The sequence below is a fragment of the Schistocerca americana genome, chromosome 8 (assembly GCF_021461395.2).
Source record: "Schistocerca americana isolate TAMUIC-IGC-003095 chromosome 8, iqSchAmer2.1, whole genome shotgun sequence".
NCBI classification, from domain to species: Eukaryota; Metazoa; Arthropoda; class Insecta; order Orthoptera; family Acrididae; genus Schistocerca; species Schistocerca americana.
The window spans coordinates 432,869,555-432,894,422 of record NC_060126.1 but is presented as its reverse complement, the minus strand read 5'-3'; the positions used below and the strand labels follow the sequence as shown (position 1 = coordinate 432,894,422).

The following is a 24,868-nucleotide window of genomic DNA, read 5'->3' as shown; positions in this document are numbered from 1 at the left end:
ACTTTTTCAGAACATTTAAGGGAAATGACTCACTGTCCTGCAAGGGGAAAAGACGTGAAAATAGTTGGGATAAATAATGAGACAGACCTGCCAACTTTGCAAGAAAATTGTGACATAGAAAAGCAAAAAATGCAAAAGCAGAAAAGAAATTTGGAAATTTTTGGTAAGATCGTATGGGACCAAACTGCTGGTGTCATCGGTCCCTGCAGGAAAGAAGTTACTACTAAATAATAACTTGAATGAACATTCACATTTATACTGACTGATTACATAAAAGACAAATACAGGGTGTTACAAATTACAAAAAGGTGCGGCCAAACTTTCAGGAAACATTCCTCACACACAAAGAAAGAAAATATGTTATGTGGACGTGTGTCCGGAAACGCTTACTTTCCATGTTAGAGCTCATTTTATTACTTCTCTTCAAATCACATTAATCATGGAATGGAAACACACAGCAACAGAACGTACCAGCGTGACTTCAAACACTTTGTTACAGGAAATGTTCAAAATGTCCTCCGTTAGCGAGGATACATGCATCCACCCTGCGTCGCATGGAATCCCTGATGCGCTGATGCAGCCCTGGAGAATGGCGTATTGTATCACATCCGTCCACAATACGAGCACGAAGAGTCTCTACATTTGGTACCGGGGTTGCGTAGACAAGAGCTTTCAAATGTCCCCATAAATGAAAGTCAAGAGTGTTGAGGTCAAGAGAGCGTGGAGGCCATGGAATTGGTCCGCCTCTACCAATCCATCGGTCGCCGAATCTGTTGTTGAGAAGCGTACGAACACTTCGACTGAAATGTGCAGCAGCTCCATCGTGCATGAACCACATGTTGTGTCGTACTTGTAAAGGCACATGTTCTAGCAGCACAGGTAGAGTATCCCGTATGAAATCATGATAATGTGCTCCATTGAGCGTAGGTGGAAGAACATGGGGCCCAATCAAGACATCACCAACAATGCCTGCCCAAACGTTCACAGAAAATCTGTGTTGATGACGTGATTGCACAATTGCGTGCGGATTCTCGTCAGCCCACACCTGTTGATTGGGAAAATTTACAATTTGATCTCGTTGGAATGAAGCCTCATCCGTAAAGAGAACATTTGCACTGAAATGAGGATTGACACATTGTTGGATGAACCATTCGCAGAAGTGTACACGTGGAGGCCAATCAGCTGCTGATAGTGCCTGCACACGCTGTACATGGTACGGAAACAACTGGTTCTCCCTTAGCACTCTCCATACAGTGACGTAGTCAACGTTACCTTGTACAGCAGCAACTTCTCTGACGCTGACGTTAGGGTTATCGTCAACTGCACGAAGAATTGCCTCGTCCATTGCAGGTGTGCTCGTCGTTCTAGGCCTTCCCCAGTCGCGAGTCATAGGCTGGAATGTTCCGTGCTCCCTAAGACGCCGATCAATTGCTTCGAACGTCTTCCTGTCGGGACACCTTCGTTCTGGAAATCTGTCTCGATACAAACGTACCGCGCCACGGCTATTGCCCCGTGCTAATCCATACATCAAATGGGCATCTGCCAACTCCGCATTTGTAAACATTGCACTGACTGCAAAACCACGTTCGTGATGAACACTAACCTGTTGATGCTACGTACTGATGTGCTTGATGCTAGTACTGTAGAGCAATGAGTCGCATGTCAACACAAGTACCGAAGTCAACATTACCTTCCTTCAATTGGGCCAACTGGCGGTGAATCGAGGAAGTAGAGTACATACTGACGAAACTAAAATGAGCTCTAACATGGAAATTAAGCGTTTCCGGACACATGTCCACATAACATCTTTTCTTTATTTGTGTGTGAGGAATGTTTCCTGAAAGTTTGGCCTTACCTTTTTGTAACACCCTGTATACCAGTAGATGTTCACTTACCCCAGTCGTCTCCTAAGTATCGACTAAAAAACAAAAAAAGAAAAGGTCACACACACACGAACAGCTTTACATGTTGAGTGATAACTGTGAAGGACCCGTAAATGCCGCGTACCCATGTGAGGCAGCGTTATCAGCAGCTGACAGACTTTAGAAGAGAAATCAATACGGGTTCCTATTTGGCCGGAAGGTCGAATCCTGCAACGTCCAGATTTGTGGGTCTTTCGTACGTGACAGTGGTCTGATGTTGGACTGTATAGGAACGTGAGGGCAGGCATATTCGTCCTCAAGGTTCCGGTGGACCATGTCCGACCACCACACCACAAGAGATGACAGCCGCCTTGTGCAGCAAACACATCATAACTGCTGCACATCGGCGCCTGCCATCGGGGAACAAGTAATGGACTTCCTGCAACATTCTGTGTCGGCCCACATCATTGATCGGACACTAGCGGCAGCCAGACTAGGGAATTACCGTCCCACACGTAGGCTGCCGTTAACGCTGCAACATAGGCGGCTGCTTTTTGTGGATGACCATGGTTGGGGAGTGTGGTGAAGAGGTCCCATTCTTGCAATGTTTTGGGAGAGGTGACACACTGGGTGTGACTTCAGATTCAAGAAAACTCCGTCCGAACGGGTGTCATCCTCAGTCGATAGGCATCGCTGGATGCAGATATGGAGGGGCGTGTCGTCAACACACCTCTCTGCGGCTGTTGTCAGTTTTCGTGACTGGAGCCGCTGCTTCTCAATCAAGTAGCTCCTCAATTGGCCTCAAAAGCGTCGAGTACATCCCGCTTAGCAACAGAGCTCGGCAGACCGGACGGTCACCAACCCGAGTTCTAGCCAAGTCCGACAGCGCCTAACTTAAGTGATCTGGCGGGAATGGAACAGCCGTTAGCTTGAGTGACATAAAAGTGGATATCTTAGGTGTTGCGAAACAGCTCAAATCACTTAAGAAAGGCAAGTCTTCCGGTCCAAATGGTATACCAATCAGGTTCCTTTCAGAGTATGCAGACACAATAGCGCCTTACTTAGCAATCATATACAACCGCTCACTTGACGAAAGGCCTGTTCGTAAAGACTGGAAAGTAGCACAGATCACACCAATGTTCAAGAAAGGAAATAGGAGTAACCCATTGAATTACAGACCCATATCACTGATCTCAATTTGCAGTAGGATTTTGAAGCATATACTGTACCCGAACATTATGAATCACCTTGAAGAAAATGACTTATTGATACATAACCAACACGGATTCAGAAAACATCGTTCTTTTGCAACACAGCTAGGTCTTTATTCCCATGAAGTAGTGAGTGCTGTCGACATGGAGTCCCAGATCGATTCCATATTCCTAGATTTCCAGAAGGCTTTTGATATCGTTCCTCACAAGCGACTCTTAATCAAACTGCATGTATATGGAGTATCGTCTCAGTTGTGTGACTGGATTCGTGATTTCCTCTCAGAGAGGTCAGAGTTCGTAGTGATAGACGGTAAATCATCGAGTAGAACAGAAGTGATATCCGGCGTTCCGAAAGGTAGTGTCATAGGTCCTCTGCTGTTCCTGATTTACGTAAATGATCTAGGTGATATTCTGAGCAGCCCCCTTAGATTGTTTGCAGATGCCGCTGTAATGTACCGTCTATTAAAATCATCAGACGATCAATTACAACTACAAAATGATCTAGAGAGAATTTCTGTATGCTGCGAAAAGTGGCAATTAGCACTAAACAACGAAAAGTGCGAGGCCATCCAGATGGGTACTAAAAGAAATCCGATAAATTTTGGGTATAGGATAAATCGCACAAATCTAAGGGCTGTCAATTCGACTAAATTCCTAGGAATTACATTTACGATCAACTGAAATTGGAAAGACCACATAGATAATATTGTGGGGAAAGCGAGAAAAAAGACTGCGATTTGTTCGCAGAACACTTAGAAGATGCGACAAGCCCACTAAACAGACAGCCTACATTACACTTGTCCGCCCTCTGCTGGAGTATTGCTGCGCGGAATGGGATCCTTACCAGGTAGGATTGACGTAGGACACCGAAAAAGTGCAAAGAAGGGCAGTCCGTTTCGTGTTATCGTGCAATAGCGGTGAGAGTGTCACTGATATGATACGCGAGTTGGGGTGGCAGTCACTGAAACAAAGGCGGTTTTCTCTGCGGCGAGATCTATTTACGAAATTTCAATCACCAACTTTCTCTTCCGAATGCGTAAATATTTTGTTGACAACCACCTACGTATGGAGAAATGATCATCATAATAAAATAAGGGAAATCAGAGCTCGAACGGAAAGATTTAGGTGTTCCTTTTTCCCACGCGCCACTCGAGAGTGGAATGGTAGAGAAGTAGCAAGAAAATGGTTAGATGAACCCTCTGCCAGGCACTTAAGTGTGAACTGCAGAGTAACCATGTAGATGTAGATGTAGGTGAACTGGTGTTACCACTGCAGCAAGGCCGTTGGGATGACTTCAGATCGCGGTTGGTAATGACTGAGGGAACTCCCCCAGCACGGTGGTAAGTTACGGACATCCTGCGTCCTCATGGACATTATCACGGTGCCATTTTTCAACAGGCCGGCACATATCTCTGTGAACTGTTTGTGTGGTGCTGAAGTACCACTGTGGCTAGCAAGACGCCCGGGTCCATCGCTGACAGAAAATGTGGGACCAGCAGGGACGTTCAACTCAGTCCCAGAGTCAGTGACCAGGATATAAAGGAGCATACAACTATTGTGGACCACCCTGTCTCGGGACAGACTACAAAGGCCAAAGGTTTTATGACACTCTGTGGCGGTTTTACGTATCATCAACATGGACAAATGCAATGAATATCGATGATATGATACTCTATGGTATTCTGCGGTTTGAATTCACTCTGATATTTAGCAGTGGCATTGATTTGATTTTGTAAATGATACTGACAATATTATACACATGTATATTGCAATATTCATACTACAGCTTCTCCCGGATAATTATTTTGTTCAAATTGCACAAGAATTCCACCTGACGTAGTGTAATAATGTTGACTGTAAACTGTGTTCATATCACTAAAATTACATCAGAGTTTTTATAATTTTTGTCTTCGATGGATTTAATTATTCTTAGCAAATTGATCATGAAAAGGAACCACAGAATACCACCCGCACACAACACTGACGTATGCTACCAAAAATATTTTTCTCCGTGATTCGTGCGTAGTTTAATTTTGGCCTCATACATCAGCAATGAAACCTTGTTCAACAATAAATACCATCAGCACTGTTCTTAGAAGATGCAGTCTGATTCGATTATTTTTTTTATATAAATAGAGTTCAGTATCCCCGGTGCACATTTATTTCTTACACATCGGAATACTGTTTGCAGTTTCAAGTAATTTAAATTTACCACTGAGATAAAAGTTAAGATGGCGGCCAACAAAAGATAGAGGATTTCTTTTGTAATTAAGATTTTCCTTTGCTCAATAAACAATTAATCCTTTAAATTGATGCCACCAAAAAAATTATTAATACTGTTTTGCAAATTAGTTTAACACAAACCCTTGATTTTCGACCAGAAGAACAGACGAAGTTGCTATATAATCGCAACTAACAATGGCTGCGCTTGTTGCAGCTATGATAAAACAATTAATACAAAATTATAATTAAAAGAGGAAGTAATTTTTTCAATAATTAATCATAAACAGTTTTAATGCACTTGGCTCTACTTGTTTTTTTTTTTAAACCAGCAAATGAACATAAAACTACAATAATTTTACGTTAAATGTTTTTCATTCAACAGACCCCAAATCTATTCGCGTCTTGCGTCGGCGACGTACACCAGAAGAAGACAACAAAAAGGTACAAAACAAAAGAAAAGACTGACATAGATTAACAAAGAATGTGAGACAAATATTGTCTGTTTTACGTAATTATCATCTTTTTTAAGAAATAATTACATAATTGAATGAATGTTATTGCGTTACGTAATTTTCCACACGTTCATATTCCACTCGTCACATTATAAGTAAGAAATATATATATCGTGGATGTTATAACTCTTCTGAACTGGATCTAAGCATGGATCGAGGCAAGAGGAGGTGCGTGTCATTCTGATAAGTGGGATCATATTGCCAAGTTCTTGGTAAATCTGATTCGATTTCACTGAAGTAATATCCCATAACTTCCCAACTAGTGAAGTTTCATTTTTTTTTCCTCCTCCTCTTCTCGATACTTCGTGTTTTTTATCAGGACTGTAGTTCCCGCTCCTCTGTTCAAAAAATGGTTCAAATGGCTCCGAGCACTATGGGACTCAACTGCTGTGGTCATCAGTCCCCTAGAACTTAGAACTAATTAAACCTAACTAACCTAAGGACATCACACACATCCATGCCCGAGGCAGGATTCGAACCTGCGACCGTAGCAGCAGCGCGGCTCCGGACTGGAGCGCCTAGAACCGCACGACCACTCCGGCCGGCTCCTCAGTTCAGACCAACATTTCTCGGTGGTTACGGTTGTAAGGCCAAAGTCATCCCAAATTGTTCCAGTTGGGAAGCCCTGTGCCCTATTGTCAGCTCAGTTGGTATTTGATTGGGAAAGAAAAGAAATCGAAGCTCTTTAATGAGCTGGACCTCAGACAGCCACTGTATCCCTTGGAGTAAGGAATGAAAAGTAATAAATAAATAGAGACGGGACTCACCATGGCGAACCCGGAGAGCAGCTCCGAGGTGGTTGCAGTGGCCTTGAGCTTGGCGCGCGACATGTGGAGTCGGCGCCACGACAGGCCTTCCGCCGTGATGCCCTCGCCGTCGTACGTCCCACACACCGTGCTCGAGTCCTCTCCGCCGCCGCATCCCTGCACACACACCACGCAGTCCGCTGTCATGGCCACTCCGACTTGACAGGTTTTATGGAACCAATGCTGTTGTATCCACGGACCCAACCAACCGACCAACTCGCGCACGCGCGCCCTGACCGTAACATCGCTGGCCACAGTTCCTGTCGCGGCCGTCGGCGTCTCAGGGCGTTACCGTCGCGCCATGGCTGAGCTCGGGTCTGCAGAGCCCTCTGCCTTTTGCATATAAGGATGAGCGCTGGCTCCGAGACGGACAGTCTATTGTCTATTGCTAGTCTTTCGTGGAGTTTATAGCGGAGCCATTGCAGTGTGATATTTGCTATTGTATTCGACTAGGCTCAGTACACGAATTACTCTTGGATATTATTTGGACTTGTATTGCTGGTGCACCTTTCGTCAGAAATAAAGATTAGTTATCTCTTCATTCTAACTGGCGCAATTCTTGTCATTAATTATTTTTCGACCAACAGACATAGCTACATCCTGGTCACTATCCACGCTTTATACAATTTGTGGTGGGTGTCCCAAAAGTACCGCCGAGGACCTTGGGTTTGGGAGCCCTCACAAAAAATGCTGTAGCAACCATTGGGTAATCTGATATCCAACCAAAACAATGGCGAAAGTTCCACTTAATACAAGGGTGGTTTGGTAATTCTGGTAAATTTCCATGAAAAAATGGACCATTTTTGTTGTGCCTTCATGGTTGGTAAGCTTGAGTATTCCAAGGATTTCAATAATGTACAACGTACAGCTCATTGCTGACAGACATTTGAAGTGGTCAGTGTGTCGATTGCGATTGAAAATGAAGATAACCGAGTTTCGTGCTGTTACTAAACGTTTTCATTTGAAGGGATGGACTGCTGCACAAACCGAAATGGAATCCTACGAAGTTCACGAGAACCCTCCACCATCATTAAAGACCATTTACTTTTGGATTAATGAATTTAAATGTGGTCGGACAAGCATGGAAGACGAAGCGCGCTCCAGCCATCCAATTGAGCAAATCACAGGCAAAATCAATGATATCGAAAATCAAGACTGCCGAATAAAAATTCTTGAAGTCGCTGAGACTGTAGGCATCTCAACTGAGCGAGTGCATAATATCTTGCTCGGAGAATTGGCTATGAAGAAGCTGTGTGCGAAGTGGGTGCCGCCATTCAAATGGTTCAAATGGCTCTGAGCACTATGGGACTTAACTGCTGAGGTCATCAGTCCCCTAGAACTTAGAACTACTTAAACCTAACTAACCTAAGGACATCACACACGTCCATGCCGGAGACAGGATTCGAACCTGCGACGGTAGCGGTCGCGCGGTTCCAGACTGTAGCGCCTAGAACCGCCATTGCTCGAAGTCGATCAAAAGCGCATCCGGTACGACTTTTCATCACAATATCTGGCGGTGTTTGCTCACAATCTGCAAGAGTTTTTGGGCCGATTTGTGACTGTTGATGTAATCTGGATCCATGATAACACACCATAGTCGAAATTTCAGTCAGCACACTGCACAAAGGCTGATGGAGCGTTTGAAAGTAGCGTTGGCTGAAAAAAGACCTATGTTGGCAAGCAAAAAGGACTCTTTCATCAGGAAAATGCATCACCCCACTCATCAACGATAATAATGGCGAAACTGCAGGAACTGGGCTTTTAAGTAGTTTTTCTTCCATGCTGTTCACTAGCTTTAGCGTCAAATAACTTCTTCCTGTTCCATAACTTGAAACTTTGGCTTGTATAACGGTACTTTGCGGGCAGGCGTGTCAATTAGCATCATATTAATTAAAATCGGGGATGAATTAAAAAGGGGAAAGTAATACGAAACTTTAATAACTGCACAGTATTACTAAGAAGCAATATAATGAAAAGTAATAAAAAGCAAAGTAGCAAAGACCAAGAGGGACAGAAAGATATAGGGGCGCGTTTGTTTCTTAATACATATAAAAGAACATGTAACACATTATTGAGCTCTCTACCTTCAGTTATCGCGATCGGGCTAGTCGACGAAAAAGTGGTACGCGACTGCGAAACTCGTTAAGGAGATTATTTAAAGACTCTTCAAGCACGTTTAAAATACATTACGTGTGACGAAGTGATCAGAGACGATTATTGTCGGGGCGGAGTGAAAATGAATCCGACAACATAATTCGAACTTTGCGTTAGCTGGGAAAAATACTCTTGGGAAACTATTATGGTTGTGGAACCCACGAAAGTTGTGCGCAACGGAAAGCTATAGTTTACGTAATTCCGCATTTTATAAAATGGTGAAACGCGTGTGCGCGGAACATTAATAGAATCTTATCCTTGGACGGTTGCGGGGTTAACTGATACAAGCAACGCGCCAGCATAAAAAAATAGTTTGCTTATTAACTGCCAGATATTAATTAACGGGGACCTAAAATACTAAAAAAGAAGGATAGGATCATCACCTCCAATCCCGATTAATAGTTCATATTTAATTAGTGAAAAGAGAAGTGTCAATAAACAAACTACATTTCGATTTTATCCACGATTTTGGCTTCATTACGTAGTCTTGACTACAGGATAAACAATATCTGTGGAAGTTGTATGCAACGTATCGTCATAATATTTAGCCAACCAATTTTGTGGGACACCAAAAATGTAAATGCATGAAATTGTGCTTAGAGCGGATGTATAATGTGTGAGTGCGACGAAATATATTGAGAAACTGATCATCCATTAAGTACTTGCATGTTTATCTGCGAAAATGGTCCTTGTCGGTACATCGGCATAGAGTTCGAATAGAATCGCTGGAACATTGCAAACCATTCAGATTAATCGAACATCTAAATACGCATAATGCTGGTACCACCAGGATGTGTTCTTTCTCCTCACCCCCGTGGCAGTAATTGAATTAACAGTCAGCCGGGAAATACATTTAAATCAATTGACGACCATTGAGATAGCGTCACGAATTTTCAAACGTCCACTGCCATGTATGAAGGCGAGTGGCACCACGAGTGTTAACGTCGATCGAGTGGTGTCGCCGTGATCGTATTGAATGACATTGAGCGGTTACACTTGCTGGGAAAAATTTCCGTCAAATGAGGGAGTGGTAGTTGCAGTCAACGAGTGTTTTGCAGATTTTGACAGAACCTATTTTTCCCATGGATGAAAAAACAGAAGGATCGGTGCACCAAGTGTATATCCCTCAAAGGACGCTATGTCGAGAAGTAGGTTGAGTTATTTACGAAAATAACATTTTTCCTCGTATTTTTACCGTACTTAACAAACCAGTCTCGTAATTCAACCAATGAAACAAGGGAGATTCTTCAGAATGGGGAGAATTCATTTATGGGGCTCTATAAGGCTCAACCTTAGAACCACTATTCTCTCCTACATGCATGAACGACCTGCCGCCTAATGTGCAACAAGAAGGAATTAGTTCTTCTTGTGGACGACACTTTCGTTCTAAAGAATCCAAACAAGCCACTAAACTGTTGGATGTCAAGTCCTACGTTTCACCCACCGTTCCATCTAGTCCCAGACTTTTGCCGGTCAGAGTGGCCGAGCGGTTCTAGGCGCTACAGTCTGGAACCGCGCGACCGCTACGGTCGCAGGTTCGAATCGTGCCTTGGGCATGGATGTGTGTGATGTCTTTAGGTTAGTTAGGTTTAAGTAGTTCTAAGTTCTAGCGGACTGTTGACCTCAGAAGAGAAGTCCCATAGTGCTCAGAGCCATTTGAACCATTTTCAACCCACACATTTTTACGGGATTAGCGTTGGGTGCTTTATCGGGATAATGGAGGCGATAGGGTGCCCGAGTGTTGGTCAAACTAGGAATGTAAGTGTGCTGCCCCGTAAAGACGACTCTTGTCGCCTTGGAAGGCGTGAGTGTCCACAGCATACTCATCATGACAATCTAACACGGTCGTTAAGTAATTAATACAACACATTTCTTTTGTCGGCAAATTTCAGTTGAAAAAATGCGGAATTCATTGTGGGGAATCGTGAAAATTCTCGCTTCAGCTCCTATACTTTCATGAAGGTCCGATAGGTGGTGGCGCTATACGTAGCCTTGTAAATGGCGTCTGTAACGGATGTGCGTTCCAAGCAGAGAGCTATCACTGAGTTTCTTTTGGCGGAAAACCAGAGCATCGCAGATATTCATAGGCGCTTGCGGAATGTCTACAGAGACCTGGCAGTGAACAAACCACCGGGAGGCGTTGCGCGATGTGTCCGCCATCTTTGGAAGAAGGTCAAGCAGACCTGTCAGATCTCCTGCGTGCCGGCCGGCCACGGACAGATGTGACTCCTTCAATGTTGGAACGTGTGGGCACTCTCATTCGAGACCATCGACTGATCACAATCAGACACCTCGCTACACAACTGGACGTCCCTGGTAGAACTGACGAACTCGTCCACCGGTTGGGGTCCTCACCGCCTAACGGAAGACCATAAAGAGCAATGAAGGACCATTTATGTGGAACTGCTTGCACGTTACGGGGCTGTTCGTGACAGCTTTTTGTCGAACATCGTCACAGGTGATGAAACATGAGTTGATCACTTCCAACCGGAAACAAAACGGCAATCCTTGAAGTGGAGCCATACCACCTCTCCACCAAAAAAAAAGTTCAAGTTTTTACGTGAATGATGACTACATCTAAGCCCAGAGTAGCGACATCCATGAAGGATGGTGGCAAACAGATTTCTGGTAGCTACTGCACTTCAGTAGCCAGTTGCAAAATGACTGTGTGGACGATGTGGCGCATTTTACACCATATTTTAGATCTATGTGACGATGCTGTGCTGAGTATATTTTTATGTTTTGACGATGCCATTACGGCCTTATCACATTAGGATATGGTATAGAACAGGTACGCTTTAACGTATTTTATCTGTGCGTTTCCCTGGTTATATGATAGTATATTGTGATATGTAATGCTGTATTGTGTGGAAAGACAGACAGCCCAATAGGTGTACATATTTTTATATTGTAGATCTGAAGATGATCATTACTGACTGAAACCGGTCATCGTCAAAGGAATTGATATTGTGATCAAAGAGTGGAACAAAAAACATCTGAAAGTTCAAAAAATGGCAAATGGCTCTGAGCACTATGGGACTCAACTGCTGAGGTCATTAGTTCCCTAGAACTTAGAACAAGTTAAACCTAACTAACCTAAGGACATCACAAATATCCATGCCCGAGGCAGGATTCGAACCTGCGACCGTAGCGGTCTTGCGGTTCCGGACTGCAGCGCCTTTAACCGCACGGCCACTTCGGCCGGCAAAGTTCAAAAAGCCGCATTTTCAGCTGGTAAGGTCATGGCGACGGTCTTCTTGGACTCTGGAGGGGTTATTCTGGTGCAACTCGGAAATGTATTGTGCTACTCCTCGGAAAACTGAAGAAACGATTTCAGCGTGTTCGTCACCACAAAAATGCAAACGAACCTCTCCTTCTACGTGACAACACAAAGCCTCACAGAAGTCTGTACACCTGAGGGGAGCTCACAAAACTTCACTGGACTGTTCTTCCTCACCCACCCTACAACCCGGACCCCGCAAATACCGACTTCCATCTTTTTGGCTCAATGAAGGATGCACTCCGCGGGAACCAGTACGTGGATGATTGAGGGAGGGGGGTGTTTATTAATGCTGCATGACATTGGCTCCGACGTCGACCAGTAGAGTGACACCATGCAGGCGTAAAATTCATCCCAGTACGGTGACGTATGACCGTCGCATTGAACAGGAATCATGTTTAAAAATAGGGTTTTGTAACCAAACGAGTGGGGGATAATACGGTATACTGAAATCTTCAATAAAGCCAACCTGCCTTCAGACAAAAAGTATTGCGTTGCTTATTTAATGCCCCTTGTACTGTACCCACATACAGCTCGCGAAATGACCGCAACGAGAAAACAGAGATAATACGGAGGTTTGCCCAAATTATTCAACCCAAGTTCCGTTCGCAAATGGAACAGGGAAGGGCGGAAAAGATAGCGGTATGAGAAGTACCCTCTGCCACAGGCCGTAAGGTGGGTTGCGGAGCGTAGATGTAGGTTTATATGTAGTTATTGTTGTCGCTGTAAAAGCAAGTAATCCACCATGAGGCTGTGTGTGTGTGTGTGTGTGTGTGTGTGTGTGTGTGTGTGTGTGTGCATGTGTGTGTGTGTGTGCGCGCGGAGGATAGGAATGTTATCTAATGTGTTACAAATCAAACCACTTGACAGCGAATGTTATAAATAGAGGAAAGATTCTATTCGCTATCACAAGAAAGTATTTTGCCATTGTTTTACAGAAATATCTTACGGATGCACACTTTATTACCATGTAAAATGCCCTCTACCACACACAGTTGGGTAGCTTGCGGAGTATAAATGTAGATGTAGATGTAATTGTACGATAGGGCAGCTTCTTATTTTCGTTTGGGTGAAAAGAATACGTCAAGGGCCTCGAGTCAATAAGCAGTAATGTGCACTTTGTAAGCCGATTGCGTAATTTCGCTGATCTCGTCTGCTAAGAACAGGACACTTGGTAACCATTCAGAAATGCGCTAATATGCTGCTAATTATGGCGGACTGATATCCTTGTGCCAGTTTCAGTTCTGGAGATATATATCTAGACAGAGATCTTTCTAGATTGCATTTTTCTTGTGTGACTGAACAGTCCAGTTACTGGTGTCCCGCGTTCTTGAAGGCATTATCGAGCAATGCGAAAACACATTGCATCATCTCCTCCACCTGGCGATAACTTGTGTGCTTTTAAGCGCACTAGCAGCTAGAGAAGTGTTTGATACAAAGGGGAGGAAAAAAGGTCACATTAACGCCGGGACTGTAGCTAGGTTCTACAAGCTTCCGTCACATGCTGCCTTTCACTGGCCTTTGGTCGAAACTTTCAGCAAATGAAGCTAGTTGCCAATGGTGCTCAGTTTTTGATACATGCCTCCAACAGAGAGAGAGAGAGAGAGAGAAAAGCGAGAGGCAGTAAAGTTATGTTTCTGGAAGCAGAGTAATGCACTCTGCTCAAAACTCACACATAGGATCACGAAAGTTATTTCATTCATTTGTTGTTCCCATTATCAAAACTTCTCATTTGCGCTTCTGTGACGAACGAGGAAAGGAAACACGAAAACGCAGCAACTTATTTTCTGGGAAAAGCGACTCTGTATGTACTGTACCTGTTCACAAGTAATTTATCAAGTAAACGTTAAGCTTTTTGCCAAATAATGCAACACTTATGTAATTTTGTGAACTTGAAGGTGACATTTGTCTGTGCGTTAGAAGCTGTTGTTTCTTTGGCGACCTTAGCTTCTCTAATCCGTAAATTTGTTGAGCTTAAGAATTCGATTTTACACGAATAATCTCGATGGGTGGTAAAACAGACACATCTCCGTATTTTAAAATCTTTTTTTCGGTATTAGCCTCTCGAGCTAGTATTCTTCTCTTTTAAGAGTTCCTATTGAACATCGGGCGTTTTTCCTAACGGTCCACAGGCTTACTGAAGGTGAAGATACAGATGTAGATGTAGAAGAAGTTGGTCAAAGTTTGTCACTACGAAATGGTCAACAATGCTAAAGATGGGAAGAATGGCAGCATTCGCTACGCTACAGGAGACTAGATACACGATCCGAGATGGGATTGCAAGTGCATTCGAAAGTAGCGATTCTGCTGTGGGCACACGTGTCTCAGGGAAGGCATAATGACGAGATGAGAGCAGTCTGGCCGCTCATCGTGAGGTGTGGTGAAAGCGATTCTCACCCTTATATGAGGTCCGCCGCGGCTTTGTCTCCTTACCTGCAGTTTCAAAATTCTATACAGACTTCTCTGACAGACATTTCCGTGTGATTTCAGTGCGCCATACGTGTCAAAACTTAAATATCGGGCTTAGCGCATATCTGAACAATTGTGGAGCCAGAGTTCCTTAGAGTAATAAGTCGGATAATACTTAATAAAATGAAAAGGCAGCCAATCTATGATATCCGAGGGATTCATGGTGTCATTAACTCATACTATATTTCCTGGTAACCGTGACAAGTTGAAAGTTTTATTTTACTCCAAAATGTCTCAATGACTTACATACTCACTTTCCTAGTATTATCGACATACTGTGCAGAAAAATGAACCTTACGAGAATTCAACTTGTAAGTGTACTGGCTATTACACCTGTTATATTCGGCATGCCATTTACATAACTCCACAAATGGATAAACCGAACGGCTTTTCCTGAAGCGGAATAAGTGCTGTGACTTGCGTTCGTGTCCCCGTTATATCCGTCTTACATGACTAGTTCTTGGCACGTAATCCACCTCCATAAATGGTTTCTCTACATTCCCTCTTGTAAGGGGTCCGTAGGCCCTTACTATAAGTTTTGCGACAGCACAGGTCGACAGGACAAACAATCGATAGTGTGTGTCGGGTTGCGAGAGCGAGAGCGAGTGTTGAGTCAGGAGTGTGGTACGCGCTGTGGGCCGAGCCGGGTGGAGGTCTGTTGCTGTAATGCAAGACCGTACCGACAAGGGGAGTGGCCATCGCCGTGGTTTAACCCCTTTGTGTTAGAAATATACGGGAAAGTGTAAAAGTACAATTACTAGTGTGATTCAGTGATATTTCAGTGCCGATATTTGTATTTTCGCGTCTACCGCGCCGGCATTATTTGGATTGCAGTGTTGGATTGCAGTGTTGGATACAGTGATTAAAATTTGCGTGTGACGATAATGAATAACAAAGAGGCCTGTGCTGTGATTAGCCGTTATTAATTCTGTACGACGAAGGCAGTGGCTGTCTCCTTACGTTGTGTTTTTGGTGATAAATATAGGTTCTTGATTAATGAAGCTGTGTTGCTGTTCTTCTTGGCACCAGACAATCATTATTACAGCATTTGAGAAGGACAAAATGGAATGTAACAACTCCGTAGCAGTCCAATCCCATTGCCAGCCCCATTAGGTACACGGTCACATTAATTAATATCTATTTGGGCTGCTATCAGATCCCGATCGAGCGGGATAAGTCAGTAAGAATAAACCGGAGTGTTACACTCTCCACCCTTCACTTACTTTCTCTCTCTCTCTCTCTCTCTCTCTCTCTCTCTCTCTCTCTCGACCACACGTCACACACTTATAAGTAAATGGGTGTGCGGTGCTTGAAAGACCGACATATTTTGTAATTGCCTTTATACATCAGAATTGCGAATTTACGTGCAATAGTGGTATATAATTGTTTTGGTATACATAAAAGTCGCGGAAAGTGAGAACTACAATTTTTACGCACTGAAAAAAAAACATCCTGAATTTGACGGTCTCTTTTGTACCCTGTTTAGCCACGCGTTTAAGCTGATTCGTTAACTGTGTAAAAGTATGCTATCAATTCATTTCCATAGCCTTTCTTGTCCCATTGACAGAAGTACCGTTTGACTGCAACCTATTTATAAAGCATAGCGAAAGAACCTCAGGGAAGGGTCCTGGAACTCACACCACGCTACACAGTTGACATTTCAGACTGAGTTTTCACAATCGCCCTGCTTACTGTCTCTGACAACTCAAGACATTACTACATTCTTCTTTTTATTTCAGTGCATTAAATGGAGGGAAACGGATCGTGTGTTATTTCCTACGTTGAGGTGATCTGGGCATATATAGCGTTAATAGATTATGTTTCTGGGTTTCAGTTTAAAACAGTCTTTTTAAGTTTCAAGCTGGAAGGCAAAGTATGTACAGATCTGTTAACCGCATCAAGCGATGAACGACTGAGGAACCGCAGCAACAGCGCCTTGACCAGTACATACGCTGCAAACACCCCGCTCGCGTGTGTTAGGTAGTTCTCGCTGGTACTGCGGCATTACAGAACCACTTTAGGGCATCCGAGCTACAGTACGTTCTTTACTTATTGCAGGTACGAAGAGATTGTTAACACTGGTCATTCTAGAGCACCATAGGTAAGTCGGGCAAAAGCCGCAGCACAATAAAATCTCGAAATATTGTGTATTTCAAATGGTTCAAATGGCTCTGAGCGCTATGGGACTTTGAACTTCTGAGGTCATCAGTCCCCTAGAACTTAGAACTACTTAAAACTAACTAACCAAAGGACATCACACATCCATGCCCGAGGCAGGATTCGAACCTGCGACCGTAGCGGTCGCGCGGTTCCAGACTGTAGCGCCTAGAACCGCTCGGCCACCCCGGCCGGCTATTGTGTATTTGCAACTGCCACGTACTGTGATAAATTTATTGTAAACGACTTTTGAAGGTATGTAATTTAACTTTATCAAATTGTGGAGCACACGATCTCAGTAATGGGTAAACCTTTACACTGAGTATGGTAAGATGCGATTTAGTGAGCTGACGACCTACTGCGATAACGACTTTATGGCCTGAAGATGAACGCGCGGTTCAGTTTAAACCGTTTGCCTTCTATAAGGAAAATATAGTAGTCTAGACATTATAATAAAGACTTTCGAAAGTATTTTTGTCAAGCAAAAAACATGGTTCAGTTCTCTGTCTAGTATCAGAACAATGAGTTACGCACTGCGTCTGTGACGTACCACTTGTCGAAGCTAGAAATCTACCAGTGTATGGGACTAGTAATCGATGTAATACTTAGTGTAAGCTCGAAATTAAACGAAAATCCCGAACTACGCACAGGATAGGTCGGACGTATTGTTGATTACTAGCCGATCAGCTACTATAATTGGAACGAAAAGTTGCGACACATTCGTTTCATAATAACAGCCCGCTCTTGAAGTAAAAGAAAGTATAAATCAAAGAAAACGGCTTTCCCTGTTTCTGGTTGACATGTGTGTCTGTCTAAAATTTCACGTCACTAGGCAGTTAGCTCCCACACTGAGGACAGAGTACGGACTGAGAATAAACCAAAGAAAGACGAAATTACCAGCGCACACCAGAAATGAAGTTACCGAAAGACTTTATATCAAAGCAGGGGATCATACTGCAGACAAGGGACGCATGTGGCCCGTCAATGATTTGATTGCGACTCACACTTCACCGTACGTCCACGTAATTTTTTTACTCGCCTTTGATTTGATCCCAGATAGGAAAGGACGGCCCTTGTAGATTTTTGTTCTTTTGAGAATACACTGTTGTAATTACATTTGTTAAATAAAGTGAATATTTGTAAAACAACTTACCTGACTTAATTATGTAAATGGTGCTTTTTTTTGCGATTGCAACCCTTAGGTAGCCACAGTGAGGAATTTCCGGAGCGGGATACTAGCAACTCTTTCCACCCCTGCAGTAGACGATGTGAAAGGAATTCTGTTACCTTGGAAGCAAATCAATGCATGTCGGACGAAGTAAGAAGTATTTAAGAAGACGAGTAGTACAGACGAAGGCAACATTCTTCATCCAAAGCTGTCTACTACTATCAAACATCGGCCCTAATTTGAGGAACAAAAGTCAGAGAATGTGAGTCTGAAGTATACCACTGTATGGCAGTGAAAGGAGGTCTGCGGAAAATCTGGAAAAGTAGAGGATCGAACTTTTAAGGTGTCGTATTACACGAGGATGATAAAAGTTAAGTGGACTGATAAGATAAGAAATGAGGTGGTCCTCTGCAGAATTGTGGAGGTATGAAATATATGGGAAGCGCTATAGTGCTAAAAAAGCACTCCGTCTTAAGGCCACGAGTGGCCTACCGGGACTATCCGACCGCCGTGTCATCCTCAGAGGAGGATGAGGATAGGAGGGGCGTGGGGTCAGCACACCGTTCTCCTGGTCGTTATGATGGTATTCTTGACCGAAGCCGCTACTATTCGGTCGAGTAGCTCCTCAATTGGCATCACGAGGCTGAGTGCACCCCGAAAAATGGCAACAGCGCATGGCGGCTGGATGGTCACCCATCTGGGCAACTGTTATGGCATCCGGGAACAACTCCCGTGGTACTGAAGGGAGCGACAGGAGACAAATTCCGCAGGGGAAGCCGGAGATTAGAACATGAAATCAACTAACTGAGAACATTGGGAGCAGCTGTCACTCTGACAAGGAGAAGGCCTCTAGACTCGACCAAGCGATTCGGTTCATACTTGTCGCTTGTGTACAACGTAAAGTGAAAGATTCGGAGATACTTTGACTCCCTCTCCTCGTTTTTGAGAAAACTATCCTTGAAGTTTATGACGCGCAGTCGATTCAGAACTGCAGTCATCGACAGATAATTGAGAAACTGAGAGTATTTCATCATCATTTATGGTGTCGGCAAAAACATATTTTCCTAGCAATCGAGGATAGAAACTTTTCGGACTTCCCCTTATGTGCCTATAAGGTAAGAACCGTTCGACAAAAGCGCCTCTGGACTAGCAACTCTGGACTAGCGACTTCGAAGCGGAGAACCTGCGTACGATTCCGAGTTGCATTCTGCACCTTTTTCCATTGTATCTTTTTCCGTTTCGAAATGGTAGGCATAGGAGAGTAAATAAAGCAAGAAAATCAATAAAGAATAATAACGATGTAGCTAAATAAATTTATCAAAAAAACTAGGATTAATAAACAATTATGAATTTAACCCTGGCTTCCTTAAATTGCCTCTTACACTCACTCTGTTACATGTTTTCAATTTGCTTCGAAAAAGTAGATGGACGGTACTTTTCATATAAACATAGACTACAAAGGAAATATACTCGCGGCACCAAGAACATCTTACGAATGCAATCTTCAGACAGTTACATCATTCCTTCCGAAAATTCGAAGGAAAATGAACTCGAATTATACTTAAAAAATTTTGTTTTCCGGGAGTTAATATTGTCTGAAAAATCAATGCTGAGATGTGATAGTCAGCTATGCTGTGTATCGTCATTGTATCCGCTCGGTTTTGCAATTCCCGCTTGGTTTCCAGAATCAGATTACAATTTTGAAGCCTTGAAATAGAGTATTTAACTTGGCGATGAGAATAACATCACATGACTGGCGCACAGGTATGCAGTTCGACGGTATCACGTTTACGTAGCAAGTCTGTTGAACCCCGTCTTTTATAAGCAAGCTGTTGCACATAACGGTGTTAGTTTGTCTACGCCATGAATCCGGTATCAAACAAAACTTGCTGTCAGGAACATATCTTTTAAAATGTTCGAAAGACATGTTATGTAACCAGATTTCTTCTATTTCCCGGATTGGAGCAAGTAAAGTCAACACTTTTTAACTAGGCGGTTAAACGTTTGGCCTCTTTTACACTCCAAGGACCAAATTATTCATTAGCTTCTTATAGCCACGGGAAAACTTTAGGCAACAATTTAAAGACGTAGTAATAGGCTATCGTGACATGTACGAATGCTGTATTTTATGTAAAGAACGGACTGCGACATGGGTTAGTTTTTCCTCCTTACGTGAAAACACAGGCCGAATGTTCTTCTTCGCGGCAATCTTACTCGGCATTCTTTCCGCCCAGCGAGACTTAAAATTTTATTCCATTACCAATCCAAGTTGTTCGTGAAATTTACTTGTCTATCTAGTTATTATTCCGTATTGATTTACTTACCTTATTAACCCTCCTTTTCTTATAAGATTCGATATTGAAAAAATAGAAATGGAAAAAAGACTGGGAATCGAATTCAAGTCCTCTGCTTCCCAGCACTTATCACAGTCGGTACGCCAGCAGCGCTTTCGTTTAGCAGCACATATACAGGGTGGTCCATTGATCGTGACCGGGCCAAATATCTCACGAAATAAGCGTCAAACGAGAAAACTACAAAGAACGAAACACGTCTAGCATGAAGGGGGGGAACCAGATGGCGCTATGGTTGGCCCGCTAGATGGCGCTGCCATAGGTCAAACGGATATCAACTGCGATTTTTAAAATAGGAACCCCTATTTTTTATTACCTTTTCGTGTACTAGGTAAAGAAATATGAATGTTTTAGATGGACCACTTTTTTTTCTTGTGATAGGTGGCGCTGTAATAGTCACAAACATATAGTCACAATTTTAGACGAACAGTTGGTAACAGGTAGGTTTTTTAAATTAAAATACAGAGCATAGGTACGATGGAACATTTTATGTCGGTTGTTCCAATGTGATACATGTACCTCTGTGAACTTATCATTTCTGAAACGCATGCTGTTACAGCGTTATTACCTGTAAATACCACATTAATGCAATAAATGCTCAAAATGAAGTCCGTCAGCCTCAATGAATTTGGCAATACGTGTAACGACATTCCTCTCAACAGCGAGTAGTTCGCCTTCCGTAATGTTCGCACATGCATTGACAATGCGCTGACGCATGTTGTCAGGCGTTGTCTGTGGATCACTTTCCCCACAGAAAGAAATCCGGAGACGTCAGATCCGGTGAACGTGCGGGCCATGGTATGGTGCTTCGACGACCAATCCACCTGTCATGAAATATGCTATTCAATACCGCTTCAACCGCACGCGAGCTATGTGCCGGTAATCCGTCACGTTGGAAGTACATCGCCATTCTGTCATGCAGTGAAACATCTTGTAGTAACATCGGTAGAACATTATGTAGGAAATCAGCATACATTGCACCATTTAGATTGCCATCGATAAAATGGGGGCCAATTATCCTTCCTCCCACAGTACATTAACCCGCCAAGGTCGCTGATGTTCCACTTGTCGCAGCCATCGCGGATTTTTCGTTGCCCAGTAGTGCATATTATGCCGGTTTACTTTACCGCTAAATAGAACACGTGCAAAAAATCTGCCATCGTCCCGTAATTTCTCTCGCGACCAGTGGCAGAACTGTACACGACGTTCAAAGTCGTCGCCACGCAATTCCTGGTGCATAGAAATATGGTTCAAATGGCTCTGAGCTCTATGGGACTTAACTTCGGAGGTCATCAGTCCCCTAGAACTTAGAACTACTTAAACCTAACTAAGGACATCACACACATGCATGCCCGAGGCAGGATTCGAACCTGCGACCGTAGCGGTCGCGCGGTTCCAGACTGTAGCGCCTAGAACCGCTCGGCCACCCCGGCCGGCCATAGAAATATGGTACGGGTGCAGTCGATGTTGATGTAGCATTCTCAACACCGACGTTTTTGAGATTCCCGATTCTCGTGCAGTTTGTCTGCTACTGATGTGCGGATTAGCCGCGCCAGCAGCTAAAACACCTACTTGGGCATCATCATTTGTTGCAGGTCGTGGTTGACGTTTCACATGTGGCTGAACACTTCCTGTTTCCTTAAATAACGTAACTATCCGGCGAACGGTCCGGACACTTGGATGATGTCGTCCAGGATATCGAGCAGCATACATAGCACACGTCCGTTGGGCATTTTGATCACAATAGCCATACATCAACACGATATCGACCTTTCCCGCAATTGATAAACGGTCCATTTTAACAACGGTAATGTATCACGAAGCAAATACCGTCCCCACTTGTGGAATGTTACGTGATACTACGTACTTATACGTTTGTGACTATTACAGCGCCATCTATCGCAAAGTGAAAAAAGTGGTCCAATTAAAACATTCATATTTCCTTACGTACTACACGAATATGTAATAAAAATTGGGGTTCCTATTTAAAAAAAAAAAAAAAAAAAACGCAGTTGATATCCGTTTGACCTGTGGCAGCGCCATCTAGGGGGCAAACCATAGCGTTATCTGGTTTCCCCGCTTCAAGCTAGACGAGTTTCGTTCTTTGTAGTTTTTTCGTTTAATGCTTGTTACGTGAGGTATTTGGGCCGGTCACTATCAAATGGACCACCCTGTATTTATGGGTGCGTAACTGGCAGTCGAAAAAGTTTTTTCCTAGGAAAATATGCGTTGCGGACCACATATATGTTGATGAAAAAGGCTGAAGTTTCATTTATCTATCGATGCTATCCTGAAATTTAGAAGTAGTAGTTTTGTCAAACATGGAGGGTGGGAAAAGGAAGACGTTGAGTTATTGTGTCTTAGTCTTTTGTTTTAGATTGTACCCAAGCGATTTGAGCGGAATCGATTGGCTATGCCTGAGGCCTTCCCCTTGTGAGCTGAATAGGCTGGTACATGAGAGGAAGACATGGTGCGCCACATCCAGCCAATCTGAAAGCTTACGTTGAAAAAAGAGGAAAAGAAATAACCTGCCATAAAGAGCAGCGGCCTAGTCAATGAAGCAACGAAACCTGGCAGGTGTGTATGGCAGCAAACATTTTGGCCATTAGCTTCAGTGAGCCCATCAATACGAGAAACTTATAAATTAAATTCTGCCACTAAGTATTACAGTAACAAATAAAGAAAACGCAGTTTACCGAAAGAGGGAAAAATCGAAAACACTGCATTCTCAGAAACGTGAGGATGGAGTTTCTGATGTAGATGAGTGATGAAACAGCTCAGCCAGAGTATTTTATCGCTGCCGCTGGTGGGAGGGGCCGGGAAATCCCGGTTTTTACAGAAGCACTCGGGCAGGAGTGGTGCTCTCAGCGAGCCAGATAAAAGCGTGCCTCCACACGCGCTGCACACACAGACAGCGCAAACACACGCCATATCGCGCGGTCTCTGTGAATTGCCTCTCTACAGGAATGATGCTACATGTAGAGTAATACGGTACACAAAAGAACAGAACAGACCAGAGCACCCTGTAAGGGTGTGCAAGCAGTTTCCTGGCCAGTGCCAACTCAGAGAGCCATCCCTTCCAACACGTACCTATGGAGTGGTGTTGATGGCAGGAGTACAGTAGCTGGGAACAGGTTGCATCGGTTTACGGAGATAGATATTTTTTCATCAATTTTTTAGTTGTACCGGCGACGCTATTACGTACCTACTCTTTATGTGTGGTAGATGTCACTTGAGCGCACCTCCATAGAAGAGTGGACAGCATACACGACTGCCATGTATAGGGCAGCGGTTCCGTAAGGGTAGAGTGTGCACAAAATAACTAGTTTTGTACCCGCGCAGGCGGCGTGGTAGGGGAGGGGACAATGGTGCTGGAGGGGGATTCCGTGCGAGCAGCCACAGCGCGGCGTGGGAGGTGCGGTTCAGCAGCTGAAGCCTAAGCAGAACTTGTGCGCTACAGCGAACCTGCAAACGATCATATAAACAGGTTATGCCAGAACAGCCAATAATTCCACAGGTCAATATTAGAGTACCACATAAGAAAATCATCGCTTGTAGGGCTGGGATAGCCATTCCAGCAGACGAAGCGCACTGGTAAGTAGGCGGCAGGCAGCTGAGGCACAGAACACGGGGGTGGACTCTTACAGTACAAGAACGCGTTTCTGCACACAGTCCATCTGTGCAGCACTGGAAACATCTGCACAAGAGTGGTAAGGCCAGGCGCCAGGCGCTGTGTGTCCTGTCTGGAAGCAAACATGTCCTGTTCGCTTGCAGTACTTGCTATTGACAACAGTAATGCCACTTTACTCTCCGACCTCAAGCTTAGATTCAGTACTGATCGCTTTTGTCTTTTTCCTACAGTATTGGCTGTACGTTAACAGCAGCACGGATAGGTTCACCTGGCCAGTGCGCGCCTCGTTTGAATGAAACGGATGAGTGGCACAACACCGCTTGTTTCAGCTGCTCCTAAAGTGACGGCAACCACATCACAACCCTTTCGCATCTGAGAGTTCTACATCTACATCTACATTTAGACTCCGTAAGTCACCCAACGGTGTGTGGCGGAGGGCACTTTACGTGCCACTGTCATTACCTCCCTTTCCTCTTCCAGTCGCGTATGGTTCGCGGGAAGAACGACTGCCGGAAAACAACCGTGCGCGCTCGAACCTCTCTATTTATACATTCGTGATCTCCTCGGGAGGTATAAGTAGGGGGAAGCAATATAATCGATACCTCTTCTAGAAACGCACCCTCTCGAAACCTGGACAGCAAGCTACACCGCGATGCAGAGCGCCTCTCTTGCAGTCTGCCACTTGAGTTTGCTAAACATGTCCGTAACGCTATCACGCTTACCAAATAACCCTGTGACGAAACGCGCCGCTTTTCTTTGGATCTTCTCTATCTCCTCTGTCAACCCGACCTGGTACGGATCGCACACTGATGAGCAATACTCAAGTATAGGTCGAACGAGTGTTTTGTAAGCCACCTCCTTTGTTGATGAACTACATTTTCTAAGGAATCTCCCCATGAATTTCAACCTGGCACCCGCCTCGCCTTACCGCCAGCCGGTGTGGCCGTGCGGTTCTAGGCGCTTCAGTCTGGAACCCGTCGACCGCTACGGTCGCAAGTTCGAATCCTGCCTCGGGCATGGATGTGTGTGATGTCCTTAGGTTAG

General features: G+C 44.0%; 1 protein-coding gene across 1 annotated transcript in view; it reads right to left on the bottom strand.

The window, feature by feature from the left end:
* The window catches only part of LOC124545898 (calcium release-activated calcium channel protein 1-like), a 139,382-nt gene that overhangs the window by 27,544 nt on the left and 86,970 nt on the right, over positions 1 to 24,868 (bottom strand). Inside the window, exon 5 of the mRNA XM_047124858.1 lies at positions 6,576 to 6,731. Within this exon, the coding sequence (XP_046980814.1) occupies positions 6,576 to 6,731 (156 nt within the window). The remainder of the gene's footprint in view (positions 1 to 6,575; positions 6,732 to 24,868) is intronic.